The 17,863-nt window shown below is 43.9% G+C and overlaps 1 protein-coding gene across 1 annotated transcript in view; it reads left to right on the forward strand.

The window, feature by feature from the left end:
* The first annotated feature begins 1,343 nt into the window (after positions 1–1,343).
* LIN28A (lin-28 homolog A) overlaps positions 1,344–17,863 on the forward strand; it is a 61,885-nt gene continuing 45,365 nt past the window's right edge. The window contains exons 1-2 of the mRNA XM_033956695.1: positions 1,344–1,590; positions 8,566–8,747. Coding sequence (XP_033812586.1) covers positions 1,560–1,590; positions 8,566–8,747 — 213 coding nt within the window. The 5' untranslated portion in view covers positions 1,344–1,559. The remainder of the gene's footprint in view (positions 1,591–8,565; positions 8,748–17,863) is intronic.

Here is a 17,863-nt window from a genome sequence, read left to right on the forward strand (position 1 = left end):
TATTTTAAATGTAATAGGATACTAATGGTTTCTCTCAATTACGTTTCGATTGATTTATTTTTTACCAAAAATTTTAAACGAAAGAAAGGAAACGGCATTAAGAGCAGAAAAATTCTGTTCAGGGGGAAAACTTTATAAATTCAAATAATATATTACGTTAGTAAAAATTGCGTTTCATTGCAAAGTAATAATTATTTTATTGAAAAATAACTGTCAATTAAATGTACTTTTATCTTCCAAATTCTAATTCCCCGCATCAGTCTCATTTTTTTTTTTTTTTTTAATCATGTTCTCTTTTTTTTTTTTACTGGGTCAGACACCATTTCAAAAAAGTTATTTCTTCTTATCTCATCAACTCCAAGCAGGAGAATATTTAAAACCAAGAGATAATTTCATTTTTGGAATTTTGTTTTCCTTATTTGAAGCGGTCTAGTTGGAACTACAAAAATAGTCCAGGCCGTGTTGTGTCGGCACCGGCTCAGCTCACCGAAATATCTTCATAACTTAGGGACAAATCCTGATTTCAATGCATTTTTAATTGTTTTGCCAAGTGAAATGCGCTATTCGTTTCTCCAGATGATCTATTCGTTTCCAAAGACGCATCTTAAATTGCACTGGATTTTAATGCAGTCGAGGTGGTCTGTGGTCTGTGGCCTGAGCCTTGCTTGAAAAGCAGTTTTTTTCCCCCAGGAGTCGAGGAGAAAAACCTTGCCTTCTCCGGGCTTGGGGGGAGGGGTCAGAGCGTGCAAAGCTCTCCCTTTAAACAGGTCATTTTAAACCCTACTGGTCATCTCACAGCCGAATTGGTCTGAGAGGGAAAGAGCTGTGGGGGGAGGGTATCAACTAATAGGGTCCTGGGGGGGGGTGATGTGAGGAGAAGAGGGAGGGGAGGGGGGCTGTCATCCATTTCTGCCTTGACAGGTGGTCTCTGCCCCTGATTGGCTAATTCTAGTTTTGCACAAACACACACATGACCCCCCCCCCCCGAAACCCCTGGAATGTGTAATTAGTTGTCAGGAGAGCAGTAATTGAGGATCACGTGGATCGGTCCTAGGAGGGGAAGAAAGACTGTAAAGGCCAGAATATGATTAAAAACCCAAACAAACCCACAAACCAGACCCCATGGAAACCCGCAAAGAGGATCTTCTCTGTCCATCCTGAGCTGCGCAAGGGACATCTATGCAGGCAGCCCCCCCCCCCCAGGGCCAGAATGGCAGAAGGTGACTGAATCCTGGTGGGAGGGCAGAGGAAGGCGGGGCGGGGAGGGGAGAGGAGAGAGGGGGGGAGTCTTCTTAAACCGCACTCCAAGGTGCTGGGACGGAAGAGGGGGAAAGGAGGGAGAAAGAAGGGGGAGGAGGGTGCCATTGTCTTCCAGAATTTGGGCTCTTTCAGAGCCTGCGGCCCTCCCCCTTCCATTGTTGGAAGGAAGATATAGCAAACCTTTCTCTCTCTCTTTGGTTTAGGACTTTTTTTGGGGAGGGGTGGGATTGAACCGCTGCAGGCTTTTGGGAGGCTGGCTGGGAAGAAGAGGACATTTGGATTTCCAGAGGGATTACAGGATGGGATCTGTCTCGAATCAGCAGTTTGCAGGTTCAGTAATATTTTCTTTAAAGATAAGAAGAAACAGGGGGGGGGAGGGGGAAATAAGCGCGGAATCGAGGTGGTTCCATTCGTTTAGCCGCGCAGCAGCTTTTTTTTCTGTGGTTTTCAATATTTGGGGGGGGGGCACGGGTACTGATAGTGTGTTGGGGGGTATTAAATCTTTTAAATTAAATCTTTTTTTTTTTTTGCATTGGGGGGTGGGATTGTCTTTTCTGGGAGTTTGCGGTGGTTTTCCAAGTGTTTGTGAGAAGCTGGAAAATAGAATCAAAAGAGGGACTCGTCTGGCAAAGGGGCTGCCGTGTCTTCCTTCTGCTCTTTCCAGCTGTTTGTGCTTTTAATCTTTGCAAAGGGTTAAATGGATTTGTTTTCTGTTGCAACCTAGAGAGGGGCCCAGGCTGCAGTATTTAAAAAAAAAAAAAAAAAAAGGACCGAGGTGCATGTGGGAGACGAAAGGGAGTGAGGGGCTTAGCACCCTGCAAGGACTTAACCCCCTTTCCCCCGGCACAGTTCACATTTTGGGAATTAAATATTGTATGGGGAGGGATTAGCCCCACTTCATCTTTTTTTTCGACTGAACCTTTGCAAGTGACTTTTGAAAACCACAATCCAGGCTAGATGAAAGGGCGAAAGCCCGGCATTAAAGCATGGGAACCCCGAGGTGTTTTTTGTTTGTTTGTTGGGGGGGGGGGGGTCACTCACGTGCCTGATGGCTTTCGGCGCAGAATAAGGAGGGGGGGGGGTTTGATTCTCTCTGGCCATGAAAATTAGCGCCCGCTCTGCAGAAATCCTGCATTTGCTTCATTTGCCTGGAATGGATGTAGAGTAGGACCAGGGCAATAAATGAATTATTGCATGATGTAGCCATAGGTGACGCATTTAACTTGCTAGAACTTCAAATTAAAGCGCTCTTGCACTGAGGATCGTTTTATTGATGGGGCTGGAATCAATGTGGCACCAGGCTGGGCCTATTTGTGTTTGCCTAAACCCCTGAGACCTGCACGACTAAGGCTCGGTGGTCCCTCCTCTCACTACCCCCCCCCCCCCACCCCTCTCCTTTCGTCCATTCCTGTGATCCACCCCCCCCCCTCGCCTTCCTCTCTGTCTCCCTTCTGCCCCCGCCTACTTTTGGTACATGTGAAACGTGGTTCCTCTCTCCTCACCCCCCCCCCCTCCTTATAAAGCTGTGCGCGTTGGAGAAAGAAAAAAAAAAAAAAGTCACACGTGCATCAAATGCTGGAGAGAAGCCCTTTTCCTCCCCAAAGCAACATGGCCTGCTCGGCAGGAGATCCACAGTCCCAAAACTCGTCCTCATAACTAGAGACTAGTTTTGCGCGGATTTTTTTTAACCCCTTCAGCTTGCGCATTCTTTTGGCATGAAAGGTGAGTGGCCGGGTTGGCCAAATCTCTTCCCCCAGTTGTTGGTGAAGCTCGAGGCTTGCACTACCTCCAGTGGACCTCGAAATAACGCTATGACAGGCAATTCTTTCTTCAGTACCGCTTCAACATGTTGCTTTTAGAGCTTTGTATTGGGGTATTAGACGTTTTAGAAATGACACACACTCCTTGGGTCCCCCCCCCCTTGCACCAGTTCTATAATTAATTATTTATTTCACTCCACCAATCCTGCACAATACTAAGTTAGTTTGATAAAAAGAGGGCATCACCTTGGTTTTGTTTTATTTCTATGCACAGATAGTCCCCGGGTTAAGAACGAGTTAGCTTTTAAAGGTGTTCTTAAGTCGGATTTGTACGTAACTCAGAACTTGTAGATTTTAAGGTTCTTGCTGCTTCCCTCTGCTCCCAGCTGACAAAAGGGCCAACTGTCCCTACCAGGGTTCCCTCTAAGGTACAGCAGGCACAACCACACACTGTTGGTAATGTGGCCATGCGTCATTCCTGAATCTGCTACAGAAATGTAGGAGTCTCTGCCACTGGAAATGCTGCTCAGTGAAATCAAATAAAGCCCTGACCATGTTCTTAAGTAGCAACATTCCAGAGCTGAGATTGTGATGTCATAATGCCTCTTCCACCAATACCTAAGAGCCAACTTCATCAGTGATGTCACAATGGCTGGATTACTCCTATACAGGCAGTCCCTGGGTTAAGAATGAGCTACGTTTTTAAAGCTGTTCTTAAGTCGGATTTGTACCTAACTTAGAACTTGTCGATTTTAAGATTCTCGCTGCTTCCCTCTGCTCCCAGCTGACAAAAGGGCCAACTGTCCCTACCAGGGTTCCCTCTAAGGTACAGCACGCACAACCACACACTGTTCTTAATGTGACCCTGTGTCATTCCTGAATCTGCTTCAGAAATGTAGGAGTCTCTGCCACTGGAAATGCTGCTCAGTGAAATCAAATAAAGCCCTGACCATGTTCTTAAGTAGCAACATTCCAGAGCTGAGATTGTGATGTCATAATGCCTCTTCCACCAATACCTAAGAGCCAACTTCATCAGTGATGTCACAATGGCTGGATTACTCCTATACAGGCAGTCCCTGGGTTAAGAATGAGCTACGTTTTTAAAGCTGTTCTTAAGTCGGATTTGTACCTAACTTAGAACTTGTCGATTTTAAGATTCTCGCTGCTTCCCTCTGCTCCCAGCTGACAAAAGGGCCAACTGTCCCTACCAGGGTTCCCTCTAAGGTACAGCACGCACAACCACACACTGTTCTTAATGTGACCCTGTGTCATTCCTGAATCTGCTTCAGAAATGTAGGAGTCTCTACCACTGGAAATACTGTTCAGTGAACTCAAACGAAACCTGAATCATGTTCTTAAGTATGAGTCATCTGTAACTCGGGGACTGCCTGGATTTATTAAGTGGATGGAAATGGCACACACACTGCTTTATGTCCAATGCCACGAACCTCTGGAAACAGTCGTATTAGCAAAACAGACTGTAACAATTCGGTCCTCGGTGATTTGGAACTCCCCTATTCCCAAGGAGAAATATGCATTTGGAAGCTTTTCAGAAAGCTGCTTTCACCCATGATGGTAGTTCTATAAACTGGTGCCTCGGTCCAGGCGATCCGATGCCATGTGCTTAGTGCCCATTCTGTAATGGCGTCGTGGCGCCAACATTCCATTGTAGAATACTAGCATAAGGTTGGCATTGGTTCACCCCTGATTGAACACAGTAGCGTAGTGAAGGGGGAGGCACCCCAGGTACCATCTTGATGGGGGCACCAGAATCTCTCCACCCCCCATGCCACGCTCTAAATCAAAGCGTGCTCAACCGCTAACGCATCCATAGGATAACATGCATGCGTTAGCGTTTAGCACGCGCTATTATTTACCATGTGCTAAAAAGCATAGCGCATCTTAGTGTTTTAATCAGAGACAAGACTATTATCTGTTTGTTTGTTTCTCCCCCAGCCTTATCTAGGGCGAGTTACATATTAATATACAAAATTAGACATAACATTTCTTGTACAAATCACATCAAGTATACACTGTAAGAAATTACATACTTACATATAAAAATCAAATTACTGATGACATGCATATCAACGACGAACATCGTTTAAGGCCAAAAACTGGCCAACCCTAACATACATCAAAATGTAAAATTGCATAATGCATACAAGATGTCTCAATGACAAACATTGGTTCACCAGGCCAGACCATCGAAGACCTCCGTGACCAGCACTCAGCGGTCATCGCTCCTTCTCTCTCACCCAAACTCAGACCCTATATTTCATCTTACAGAAACAGGTGTCTTTTCAGCAATTTCCTAATGTTCTGTAAATTTTGCTGTTGGCGAATATATCCAGGAAGGTTGTTCCACTCCCTGGGGCCGATACAGTGGAAGACGCTGTTCTGGAAGAAGAAAGCCTTAAGTCCCACACAGATGCAACAAACAGATCGCCATGCTCAATTGACCGAAGCAGTCGAGCCGGCTCATGTGCCAAGATGCTTTGGACCAGGTGTTTTGGGGGTCATCTTCTGTAAGCACATGAAAACATTCACCAATAGTTTGCAATGGATCTTGTCCCTTACTTTCAGCCAGTACAACCTTATAAAGCTGTGGTTCCCAACCCTGTCCTGGAGGACCACCAGACCAATCGGGTTTTCAGGCTAGCCCTAATGAATATGCATGAGAGAGATTTGCATATAATGGAAGTGATAGGCATGCAAATCTGCTCCATGCATATTCATTAGGGCTAGCCTAAAAACCCGATTGGCCTGGTGGTCCTCCAGGACAGGGTTGGGAACCACTGTTATAAAGTATTCCGTCACATGCTCACACCTGTCCAATTTAAATAAAGAACGTACCATTGAATTCTGGGCCACCTGAAGTGCACCCAAAACTGATTCTGGTACTCCCAAGAACACCAGACTGCAATAGTTATTAATCTTCTTGAGTTATGTTGATTGTTTTATTATGTTGGTTTTATTTGTTAATAGTATGTGTATGTTTTTGTCACAATTTTATTATGTGTGTTTTGATGTGATCCGCGTTGAATTGTTGGATCTGCGGGCTATACATTTTTAAAATTTTAAATAAATGTCCGAGTGCTAGTATTCAAAAATGAGGGGGGGATAAGGATTAACTTCTATAGCAGGGGTAGGGAACTCCGGTCCTCGAGAGCCGTATTCCAGTCGGGTTTTCAGGATTTCCCCAATGAATATGCATGAGATCTATTTGCATGCACTGCTTTCAATGCATATTCATTGTGGAAATCCTGAAAACCCGGCTGGAATACGGCTCTCGAGGACCGGAGTTCCCTACCCCTGTTCTATAGGAACTCAGCGATGACTTTTCTATGGCTGTATGAAAAAAATGAATCCTCTGGTCCAGTCTGAAATGACGTAAGATTATGTTCTTATCCTTAGCACGTAACCAGATTTATGTGTTTTCTTGTTCGTTAACTGTTTTTGAGGGACGGCTTCTCAGCAAAAGGACATGCGCACCGTTACACAATTCGGTTCGTTAACTGAATTGAACTATCCTTTATTTGACGATCGCGCAAATATTTAAATGACCCAGAGAGCTACAGTTTCCGTTCATTCATTCTCCCCCCCCTCTTTAACAAAGGTGCGCCATGCTTTATAGCGTTAGCGTTTGGTGAACATGTTGATTCAGCACGCAATAAATCCGCGCTAAAACGCTTGAAAAAGAGAGCCTTTGTCTCAGTTTGCACAAAAATGTATAATGTGTATAACGAGCAACAATATTGTATTGAAGAAACATCAGAAATTCCAGTGGACTTGAGGGGTGTGCAGTAATTTAATTCCCCCCTTGAATTACGGCACTTCCGCAGAACCTTTTACAATAGCATCTGGTGTCCACAGGCACCTAGGCCTTCGTTCTAAAAAGGACGCCTAAAACACGGGCACCAAGGAACGTGGCCCATGGCAATAATTCGTTAGGCAATATAGTAAGGGTATAGATGATAGACGTCTTAATCAGGGCAGGATTAACCAATAGGCCAAGTAGGCAGGTGCCTAGGGCCCGAAATGGTCAGGGGGGCCCGATGAAGGAGGGCATCAACATTGTTTTTTCCAAACGGCGATGGGCCCCTCCAGCATCGATCGGCAACGCGGCCCCCCCCCCCATCGACAGAAAGTAAGACAAGCGAGCAACGCGGGTAAGAAAGGCAACGGGAACTGTAATTGTGCAAGCAGTGCTGCTTGCCCAAAGCTTCCCTCTAACGCAGCTTCCTGTTTCTGCCTGGGCGCAGGGTGGGGTGGGGCGGGGCAGGGGGCCCAGTGTACTTGGGTGCCTAGGGGCCCTCGACGAATTAATCCTGCCCTGGTCTTAATTGATGCATGAGTCAAGTTAATTGTTTGATATGGTGAATTTTGCCCTTATTATATTGATTATTTACTGTGGGCGAGATTTTTGTTGAACCCATTCTCTAATAACGAGTTAGGCGCCATTTATAGGATCGCACCTTAGCTGCCCCCTATTTATGCCAGGGTTTTCTTGACCTAAATATTGGTGCCTAAGTTCAATTTAGGCACCTATGATTTGCCCATGATTCGCCTTTAACTATGCCCACTTTCTGGTAGACACCCATCGCCCAATTCATTTTTGCCAATTACTCATTATCAGTAACAATTAAGCTTTTTAATTAATTAAGTTAGACTTCTAGATCACTTAGGTGTGCCAATCCAGGTCACTAGTACCTGGCCAAAACCAAAGGAGTAGCAAGATTCCGGAATCCCAGAGAGTAGCAACATTCCATGCTACCGATCCAGGGCAAACAGTGGCTTCCCCCATGTCTTTCTCAATAACGGACTAAGGACTTTTCCTCCAGGAACTTGTCCAAACCTTTCTTAAAACCAGCTACACTATCTGCTCTTACCACAACCTCTGGTTTTAAAAGTATTTCCCTGTAACTTCATCGAGTGTCCCCTAGTCTTAGTAATTTTTCTGACGGAGTAAAAAAATCGATCCACTTGTACCTGTTCTACTCTACTCAGGATTTTGTAGACTTAAGTCATATCCCCCCTCAGCCGTCTCTTTTCCAAGCTGAAGAGCCCCAACCTTTTTAGTCTTTCCTCATACCGGGGGAGTTCCAACCCCTTTATCATCATGGTCGCCCTTCTTTGATCCTTTTCTAGTCAAAATAATAAATGTAATCCATTGTGTGTGAAGTGTTTAGTGCCCAGAACTCTTGCAAACGAGCCGCTTAAGACGTGAGAGTGTGTTGATGGTCCCTAATAATAACTCGTAAGCAGCTCGTTTGCTGGAGTTCTGGGCACTTCACACAATGGATTAAATTGAATTATTTTGACTGTTTTGATACAAAGTTGCACAGTAAATTGAAATATATCCTATACAAATACCATTTGAAAAATGAAAATAAATCAAACACTGTTTCTTAAGGATAAGGACAGGATGGTTGTGTATAGACTGTAACATTTTAACATCACAGGCTTCAAAATCTGACAAATGTGTACAGTATTTAAATGGCTACCACTGCTGCTGCTTTAAGCTCTGTTGGTTTCCACGCAGGTGGCTGTGCAAAGACAGGGGATGAGCCTGCGGACTCTCCAAAGCCGGAAGATGAGCCGCAGCTGTTCCAGGGCACAGGGATTTGTAAATGGTTTAATGTCCGGATGGGTTTCGGCTTCTTATCCATGACCAACAGGGATGGGGTGGACCTGGACTCCCCCGTCGACGTCTTTGTCCATCAGGTAGGTGCATAGCCTTTCGGAAACCAAAACTTTCACGCTGTGTATCATTTCTAGAACGCTACTAAGGGCTCCTTTTACTAAGGTGCACTAGCGTTTTTAGCACGTGCGCTAACGCAAGCTCTATGGAGGCGCTAAAAACCGCTAGTGCACCTTCGTAAAAGGATCCCTAAGTCTATGCAAAGCTGTTTAGGTTCTGTTTTTGTACAAGGATTTGAGGTGCCAGGGATGGGGGAGGGAGGGCATGCATGGGGGGGGGGTTGCAGGCAGGAAAAAGGAGCAGGTGCTCCAGAGAGGAGGCAGATGTTTGGAGAGATAGCAGGAAGCACCAACCGTAGGGGCTATGGGAAACCCTTACGTGTCTTTGTCATTGACCAAGCTTGTCCTGCTCTATTTAAAAAAATAAATAATTGTAGGAAAGATTTTCACTGTGATCTTGCTGCTTTGAGCATTGTTCTTAAATACGCAGTTGCAATTCCATATGCACAAATCTCCACTTCGGATTGTGACTTTTGATAGGTGCGCCCTCTTGCAATGTCTCATGATGTGCAGTGAGGCGATCTTTGAAGAGAGAGAGAGAGAAAAAAAGGAGAAACCTCAAAGGAAAAGAGCAAATATTGGAGAAATATATCCTGGAATATTTGCTCCCTCCCCCACTCCTTTGTTTTAGTTAGGCTGGATCAATAATTCAACTGCCACCTAAATCATTGTGATTTTCCACTCTTTGTTCTGATCTTTGATTCTGAAAAGAGTAGAGTTTTGATGTTTTTTGATAATTCATCTAATCGGCTATGGAATGAGAGCACTTGGGAACCTGTGCAGGCAGCAAAGTGAGTCATGAAACTCTGGAACACGAAGCTTAAAATCTGCACATTTGACTTTTGTGAAAAAAAAAAAAAATTAACACATCTTTTTACTATATCGTACCAGACTGTTTCTTATACCCCGAAATTATCAGCAAAGAATCATTGTGGCTTACATAAGATTATTAAGGATTCATAACAGTAACATCAAGGATCAATTAATCTAGAGTTCCTGTCTTGGATTACAGTGAGAATGGATGTAGCAGTGACGTAGTATGAGGGGGGTGAGCGGTTCTCCCTGGGCGCCATCTTGGTGGGGACGCCGGTACCCGTCCTTCTCCCTTCCCCCGTATCTCTTTAATGTTCTGGGTGCGAGCAGCAACCCTAACCTGCTGTTCGCACCAGCGTCGGCTCTTCCTCTGATGTCACTTCCTGGACCCGTGCCTAGGAAATGGCATCAGAGGAAGAGCTGACGCTCGTGCTGGGAATGTTAACTTGTTTAATATATAAATCAGATCCATTAGATCATTCAAACATTTCTTCATCTTTTAGAAGTTCATTGAACTGATGGTGATTACATGGCTGTAGTTTCTGAAAGTTGGGTTTTATTAGTCTACATCTCTACATCTCTACATGGCGCTGCTGTGCTGAGTGCCATCAGAAAGCTGCATTGTAGACAGGGCTGAGGAATCGGTACATAAAACCTTCGACTGACTCCTTTATTGATTTATATATCTATATAGGTGTTGCACTGCATGCAAGGTGTGGCTTCTTGGGATTTTGGTTTATGTTTATCGTTTTTGGACAGCTATTATGCATTTGGCATTTGTGTTCTGTGCGTGTGACTTGAGTCATTCCGTTAGCATGATTTTTCTATGCAGCATTTTGTAGTAATTTGGCTTGTTCAGTTGTCTTGATAATGGAGGGGAGATAGGGGTTTTGTTGATCCTTGTTCTGTATTTGAGATTTATAAAATGACAGTTGTACAAAATATTGTTTCTTTTTATACTTAATAAAAATAATTTCAATATAAAATCATAACTATTCAAGGCTTGTGGATGGGATCAGAGTTCACGTGGACGGGGAAGGGGTGGGGACAGAGTTTGTAGGAATGGAGCAGGGACAAGAACAAACTCTGTCCCCATGTCATTCTCTAGGTGCCATTTTCATTAATATAAATATCATTAAATGTATTACAGTTTGTAATCGAAGAACTTTATATCAAAATGTATTCTAAAAGTAAAACATATCCTGACAAAAAGTAATTTAAGCATTATAATATTTGCATGACACACAATTTAATGCTCAAATCATTTTTATTGAGGTTTAAAAATAAAATATACATAACAAAAATCTTACAAAAATATCATCTCAACCCAGTTAATACATTGTAGATATATAAATTCAAAGAAATCAACAATCAATTATCATCACAATACAGACACGATAAAGTACCTCCCAACCCTTCCTCCCCCATTCCCATCCCCCCACTTTCCCCTCCCCACCCATCCCCTTCCCAAATATTACTAATAAATAGTGCTTCACTTTCTGATTACAAATGCAATGCGTTCACTCCAAAACTGCCTGCTCTGACTGATAATTGCTGTATATAAGGTTCCCAGGTCATCCCAAATTTACTCTGTTTTTTATAAGATGGGGAGGTCGCCCTGGCTTCCATAATCATAAGAGCATTTTAACAATTTAACTCTATTAGGAGTCGAAGTCAGCAAATTTTCACCTCCTCTGACTCCACAGCCCTGATTCTAGGAACAGATTTATTCACAGATGTATATTATAATGTTTTACGTTTATTAGCTTTTCAGCCCACTGCACTAACCATTGGGGCTACAGATTTGTTTTGAGAAATGTTGAGAACATAAAAAGGAAATTTAGGAATAGGACTAAAGTGCTTTAAATGTCATCGGAAGCTAATTTATCTTGGAACAAATGGAGCTGAATCAAAACGGATGGTCCCTTCCTATTTGCATGCATATTGAGGAAGACAAAGGCTGGATGCAGAGCAACTGAATTAGAGTGTGGATGTGTGAAGGGAGAGGGGTGGAGACAATATGGTTACCAGATTTCCTCGTTAAAAAAAAAGAGGACACGTGGCTCTGCCTTGTTCTAATCTCCCACCCGCCCGGTCACACCCTGTTCTGCACCTACCCCCACCCCGAAGGTCCATCCAAAAGTGGCCAACCCAGATCCCAAGAAATGCAGGAACTACAAATGTATAGGGAAAATCATATCAATCTCTGAAGGATAACTTGTACAATGGAGCAACTATAGTGCAAGGAAGCATAACGCTAAATTTCCCCTCCCCCCCTTCCAGTCAAAGCAGATCATTTTGATATCCTATCAGGGAAGCACTAAGCTGAATGAGCAGCCAGAGTTGAGAATACTGTAAGTACGTACAATCTCTTGTGAAATAAATTATCTGCCATCATTTACTGTTACCTACTCTACCTGAACATAACTAACCTTGAATTACTTCCAAAATGGAGTGAACTAAAGACCTGAATGGTTCATCCAGTCTGCCCATAAGTTATGCTCATTAGATTAGATTAACTTGTCTCTACTTTGATATTTCTGGGTCGTAGACTCTAAAGTCTACCTGGTATTGTCTAAGGTTCCAAATGCTGAAGTTGCCATCTAATCAAGCCATTGTGACATCACTGCTGAGTTTGGCTCTTGGGCACTGGTGGAATGAGGCATTATGACATCACAATCTCAGCTCTGGAATGTTGCTACTCTTTGGGTTTCTGCCAGGTAACATAGTAAATGACGGCAAATAAAGACCTGAACGGTCCATCCAGTCTGCATTAACTTGTCTCTTCTTTGGTATTTCTTGGTCATACACTGTAAAGTCCACCTGGTATTGTCCTAGGTTCCAAATGCTGACTTTCCAGAAGCTCACTCTCACCTATCCAACTATCCCGTTGTTTGCAGGACATCTACCGTAAAGTCTGGCCAGTAACATCCTCCTGTTCCATATTAGTGGAGTTCCCACTGATGCCCACCGAATCACCATATTTGGAACACAGACCTTGCGGGTCTGTCCAATGCCAGCCTTAGTTCTTTTCTTATCACAATGTTTATTATTTAATGCGAAAAATATGTAAGGGATAGAGCAGTGTCCCGCAAACTTTCTCGAGCTGCGGCACACCAAACGTAGTGGCCCTGGCTCGATGCATCTGGAAGGGCATGGACGTCACCGTGATGATGTCACGTGCATGTGCGAAGGCCCTCCAGATCCAGACGGGCCCTGAGACACCAGAAGGGGGTGCCTGCAGGGAAGAGGGCTGGAGAGATGGAGAGGTGCTGGAACCGGCTCATCGTCTACAGGATGTGCTTCTCGCCATGAGTGCCTGCCTCTGCCAGGTACTTGGGACCTTGGTTGGCCACTTTTGGAAACAGGACACTGGGCTTGATGGACTTTCGACCTGTCCCAGTATGGCAAGTCTTATGTTCTTATACGTCCCACAATAAAACATCCGTGATGAATTGTCCCATTCCATAGAAAAAACTGCTATAAGGTGGCGTTTATCTGAGGGCCATAAAGGCTACCTAGCTAGGAACAAGGGGGTAGCTAAAGACCAGTAATTAAGCTCTTGATTGTCAATATTATTGTTGAACAGTTTTTATTCGTTTGGGTGAGGCGTTAACTCTCTATTTATTACAATTAACAAAGAAGTGGCCATGTTTTCCTTCCAAATATGATGTAGTGCTATTATTGTGTGTGCAATTGCCTTCAAGGGTGCCGGGGGGGGGGGGGGGATAAGGGGCCTCACTGTGTGTAATGTGAGGGGGTAACTAAGTAAGAGGGGACGGCAGTTTCAAATCTTTTCCTTAATTCCAAGTTCTCTGTTACTGAGAGACATGAGTGAAGGGAGCATGCGGAATGAGGGTTGTAAACCCAGCCTGACCAGGTCATTTGAGGTTGGAGGAGGTGGGAATGGTGCCTTATCTCTGCCGTTTTATGACTCCCAGACAGTCCAGTTTCCTGATTGCAGTCAGTAACATTCCTGGCACCAAAAGAATTAGCCCAAGTGCCATCTTCCTGTTGTAACAGCTCCTCTCACGGAATTCAGTCCCGCAATTTCATTCACCGCCAAAATATCTACCCATAAATCTCAATGCAGACAGCAGTGGCAGGAAACTACAGGCAGACAGAAGATTAATCTGTGCCCCTCAGACTGAAGGTACGATATAAATTGGGAAGCTTCCAGCTGAGTTAAAAACCAACAAGATGTCAACAATGGATATTCTTCAGAGAGTGTCTTATTTAAAAAAAAAAAAAAAAAAACCCAAAACACCCCAAAACCCAACTTCTTCCCATTCTGTGCCTAAGGATATAGCTTTATTAAAAAGGTTTGGTCAAAGACAGTGGTCTATTAAGGGTGGGCAGGGGAGCGGTCTGTCCTGGGCGCCATCTTGGTGGGAGCACCAGCACTCATCTCCCCGCTCCTTTCTGACCCCCCCCTTGCCTTGGACCTCTTTAATTTTCCCAGGGCGAGCAGCATATCGAATCTGCTGCCCGCATCGGTGTCGGCTCTCTCTGACATCACTTCTGGGTCCCGCGCATAGGAAGCCACATCAGAGGGAGAGCTGGCACGATGTGGGCAGCAGGTTCGTGATGCCGCTCGTGTCAGGGAAAATGAAACGGGTGCGGGCGAAGGGTGCATGTGTGGCAGAGGGGGGGGGGAAGGAGTGTGGGGGGGCAAAGAAGAGGGCTGGGAAGGGGCGCCACTCGCTCTCGCTATGCCACTGGTCTGAGATTCCGATTCAAACCAGCTCCGAGTGTGGACCTTGAAGGACCATAATGAGTTTTTCTCATTCCTTTGCTCAATCTGAGTCGGTTGAAGTGATTTCCTGGCACTTGCAGGGATTTATGGCCCAGAAAAGAAATTTATTATTCTGTCTGTGGTTTGGGATGGGGAGAGGGATGGAGGATCGGGGTCTGCACTTCTGGTTATCCTTCTGACCTTCACAGGACCTTTGGCAAGAAAGCTTGTTCATATTATTCACAAGTAATACAGAGTCATAATCCAACATACATGGGACAGTCATAATACTAGTCAAAAAAACAAAAAATAAAATCATAGTGGAAATTACTCTTCCTTAGACATCAAATTTACGGGAGGAACGATCAGAATTACAGAGAAATATAATCTAGGTAATACACAATAAGAAGAAAAGGCTTCATACGTCTAAAACCCCCAGATTTAAATTTTTGGAGCTAAACTCTCCACCCCTGATTAACCTCTTAAGGTCCAAAAAGGATCTTAGATGATCAGGTGCATAAAACACATATTTTAAACCCATATATTTGATTATGCACTTGCAGCGATAGGCTAGCCTAAAAGTAGCCCACAACCTCTTTGTCTCATCTTGCATTGCCAGGAATAATGTACGCCTTTCTTGTGTTGATTGTGTGACATCACGGTATAGCCACATACGTTATCCACAGAAAAGCGAATTTGCCTTTTTGAAGAATAATCTCATCATTGAGTTAAGATCTTGTTCAAAGATGACGTTTACAACTAGTTTAGCTCGAGAGGCAGCATCATAGAAACATAGAAACATAGAAAGATGACGGCAGAAAAGGGCTACAGCCCATCAAGTCTGCCCACTCTACTGACCCACCCAATTTAGTCTGTGTGCTAATGACCCAATTCTTTAACTTGATCTTCGTAGTGATCCTATGTAGGTGTCCCATTTATTCTTAAAGTCAGGTACGCTGGTGGCCTCAACCACTTGCACCGGAAGCTTGTTCCAGCGATCTATCACTCTTTCCGTGAAGAAGTACTTCCTGGTGTCGCCATTAAATTTCCCTCCTCTGAGTTTGAGCGGATGTCCTCTTGTGGCCGAGGGTCCTTTGGGAAAGAAAATGTCATCTTCCACCTCGACACGTCCTGTGATGTACTTAAATGTCTCAATCATGTCCCCCCTCTCCCTACGTTCCTCAAGAGTGTAGAGCTGCAGTTTGTGCAGTCTCTCTTCGTACGAGAGACCCTTGAGCCCCGAGATCGTCCTAGTGGCCATCCGCTGAACCGACTCGACTCTGAGCACGTCTTTGTGGTAATGTGGCCTCCAGAATTGCACACAGTATTCCAGATGAGGTCTCACCATGGCTCTGTATAGTGGCATTATGACTTCAGGTTTCCGGCTGACGAAACTTCTTTTGATACAACCCATCATCTGCCTTGCCTTGGATGAGGCCTTCTCCACTTGTTTGGCAGCCTTCATATCTGCACTGATGATTACTCCTAAATCTCGTTCTACTGAAGTCCTAGCCAATGTTTCTCCATTCAAGGTGTAAGTTCTGCATGGATTACCGCTACCAAGGTGCATGACCTTACATTTCTTAGCGTTGAAGCCCAGCTGCCAGGTCGAGGACCAGCATTCCAATGTAAGCAGGTCCTGCGCCATATAATTCTGTAAACTGCATTCACTTACTATATTACATAGTTTGTCGTCATCGGCGAATAGTGTTATTTTACCTTGAAGCCCTTGAGTCAGATCCCCTATGAATATGTTGAAAAGGAGTGGACCCAGGACCGAGCCCTGCGGCACTCCACTGGTCACCTCCGATGTTTTAGAGAGGGTACCATTAACCACCACCCTATGAAGTCTGCCACTCAGCCAATCATTGACCCATGCAGTTAGTGTCTCTCCTAACCCCATCGATTCCATCTTGCTTAGCAGCCTGCGGTGTGGGACACTGTCAAAAGCTTTACTGAAGTCCAGGTACACGACGTCCAAAGACTCTCCCAAGTCCAACTTTCTTGTTACCCAGTCAAAGAAGCTGATGAGATTGGATTGGCAGGACCTACCCTTGGTGAATCCATGCTGACTGGGATCCCGAAGATTCCCTTCATTCAAGATCGTGTCCAATTTGCTTTTAATTAGTGTTTCCATGAGTTTGCACACTATTGATGTGAGACTCACCGGTCTATAATTTGCAGCCTCTGCCCTGGAACCCTTTTTATGCAGAGGAATGACATTAGCTAATTTCCAGTCTAGGGGAACTTTCCCGTTACTTAGGGAGAGATTGAATAGCTCAGCCAACGGTTTCGCCAGGACATCGCTCAATTCTCTGAGCACTCTTGGGTGCAAATTGTCTGGTCCCATGGCTTTGTTCACCTTGAGTCTTGCCAGTTCACTGTAAACTTCACCTGGTGTGAACTCAAAATTCTGAAACGGGTCTTCTGTGCTTTGTGTTGCCTTCAACTGTGGACCGTGTCCCGGTGCCTCACAGGTGAAGACTGAGCAGAAGTATTCATTCAGGAGTTCGGCTTTATCGGAATCTGCTTCCACGTAACTTCCGTCTGGTCTTCTAAGGCGTACTATCCCGCCTGTGTTCCTTTTTCTGTCACTAATATACCTGAAGAAGGATTTGTCCCCCTTTTTAATGTTTTTTGCCAGAATTTCTTCCACTCGAAGTTTTGCCTCCCTAACTGCCATTTTGACCACTGTAGACCTGGTCCTATATTCTACTCAAATTTTTGTAACCGAACAGGGGTCCATAATGCTCTATTATGAATTTTTGGAAATCAATTTGGGACCAAATTAATTGTTTATTAGACAACCGAGTGGCATTATCATATGATACTGTGCTGTTTGGGATGGCAATGAGAGCAAAAAGTCAGATTTCTACAAATAATACCAAATTATTACTTATAATGACTGGAGTTGCCATTCAACAAATTACATATAATTGGAAAAATTGGAGTAGACTAAATTATAATTTCTGGTGGAATTCCTTATGTCATGTTTATAAAATGGAGAGATTTATTGCAATACAGCGGGGATGTTTCAGAAAATTTCAAAATGTATGGGAGCCATTAACAAAATATTGTTCTGATTAGATTACATTTTTTCCCTTACATTTACAAGTTCAATTGTGAGAGGGGGGGAGGGGGGATAATTTTATTATTACATATTGTACAAGGTATTTGGTTTTATGACAGGGAAGGGTGGGAGATAAGAGCATATTATTTGTACCATTGATGATTATTAAGTGATATATTTATTGTTAATTTGTTTAGACATATTGTCACACTGATTGTAAAGTTTGAAAATGAATAAAGAATTTACAAAAAAAAAAGATCTACTCAAATTTTAAAGAGGCCCTTTTCCTATACTATTCAAGTTTGCAGTTAACAGGGTGGAACACGTGATTTTACAGTTTTTTTAATTTTAACATTTCTATTTTGTTTAGATTTTGCTAGTCATTAGCATGTGGAATCTGCCTAGAGTGGACGTGGGAGCGCTCCCACATTAACCCTGTGTTATCCAGTTATTGTGCACTAA

This window comes from Geotrypetes seraphini, chromosome 8 (genome assembly GCF_902459505.1).
Source record: "Geotrypetes seraphini chromosome 8, aGeoSer1.1, whole genome shotgun sequence".
Taxonomy (NCBI): Eukaryota; Metazoa; Chordata; class Amphibia; order Gymnophiona; family Dermophiidae; genus Geotrypetes; species Geotrypetes seraphini.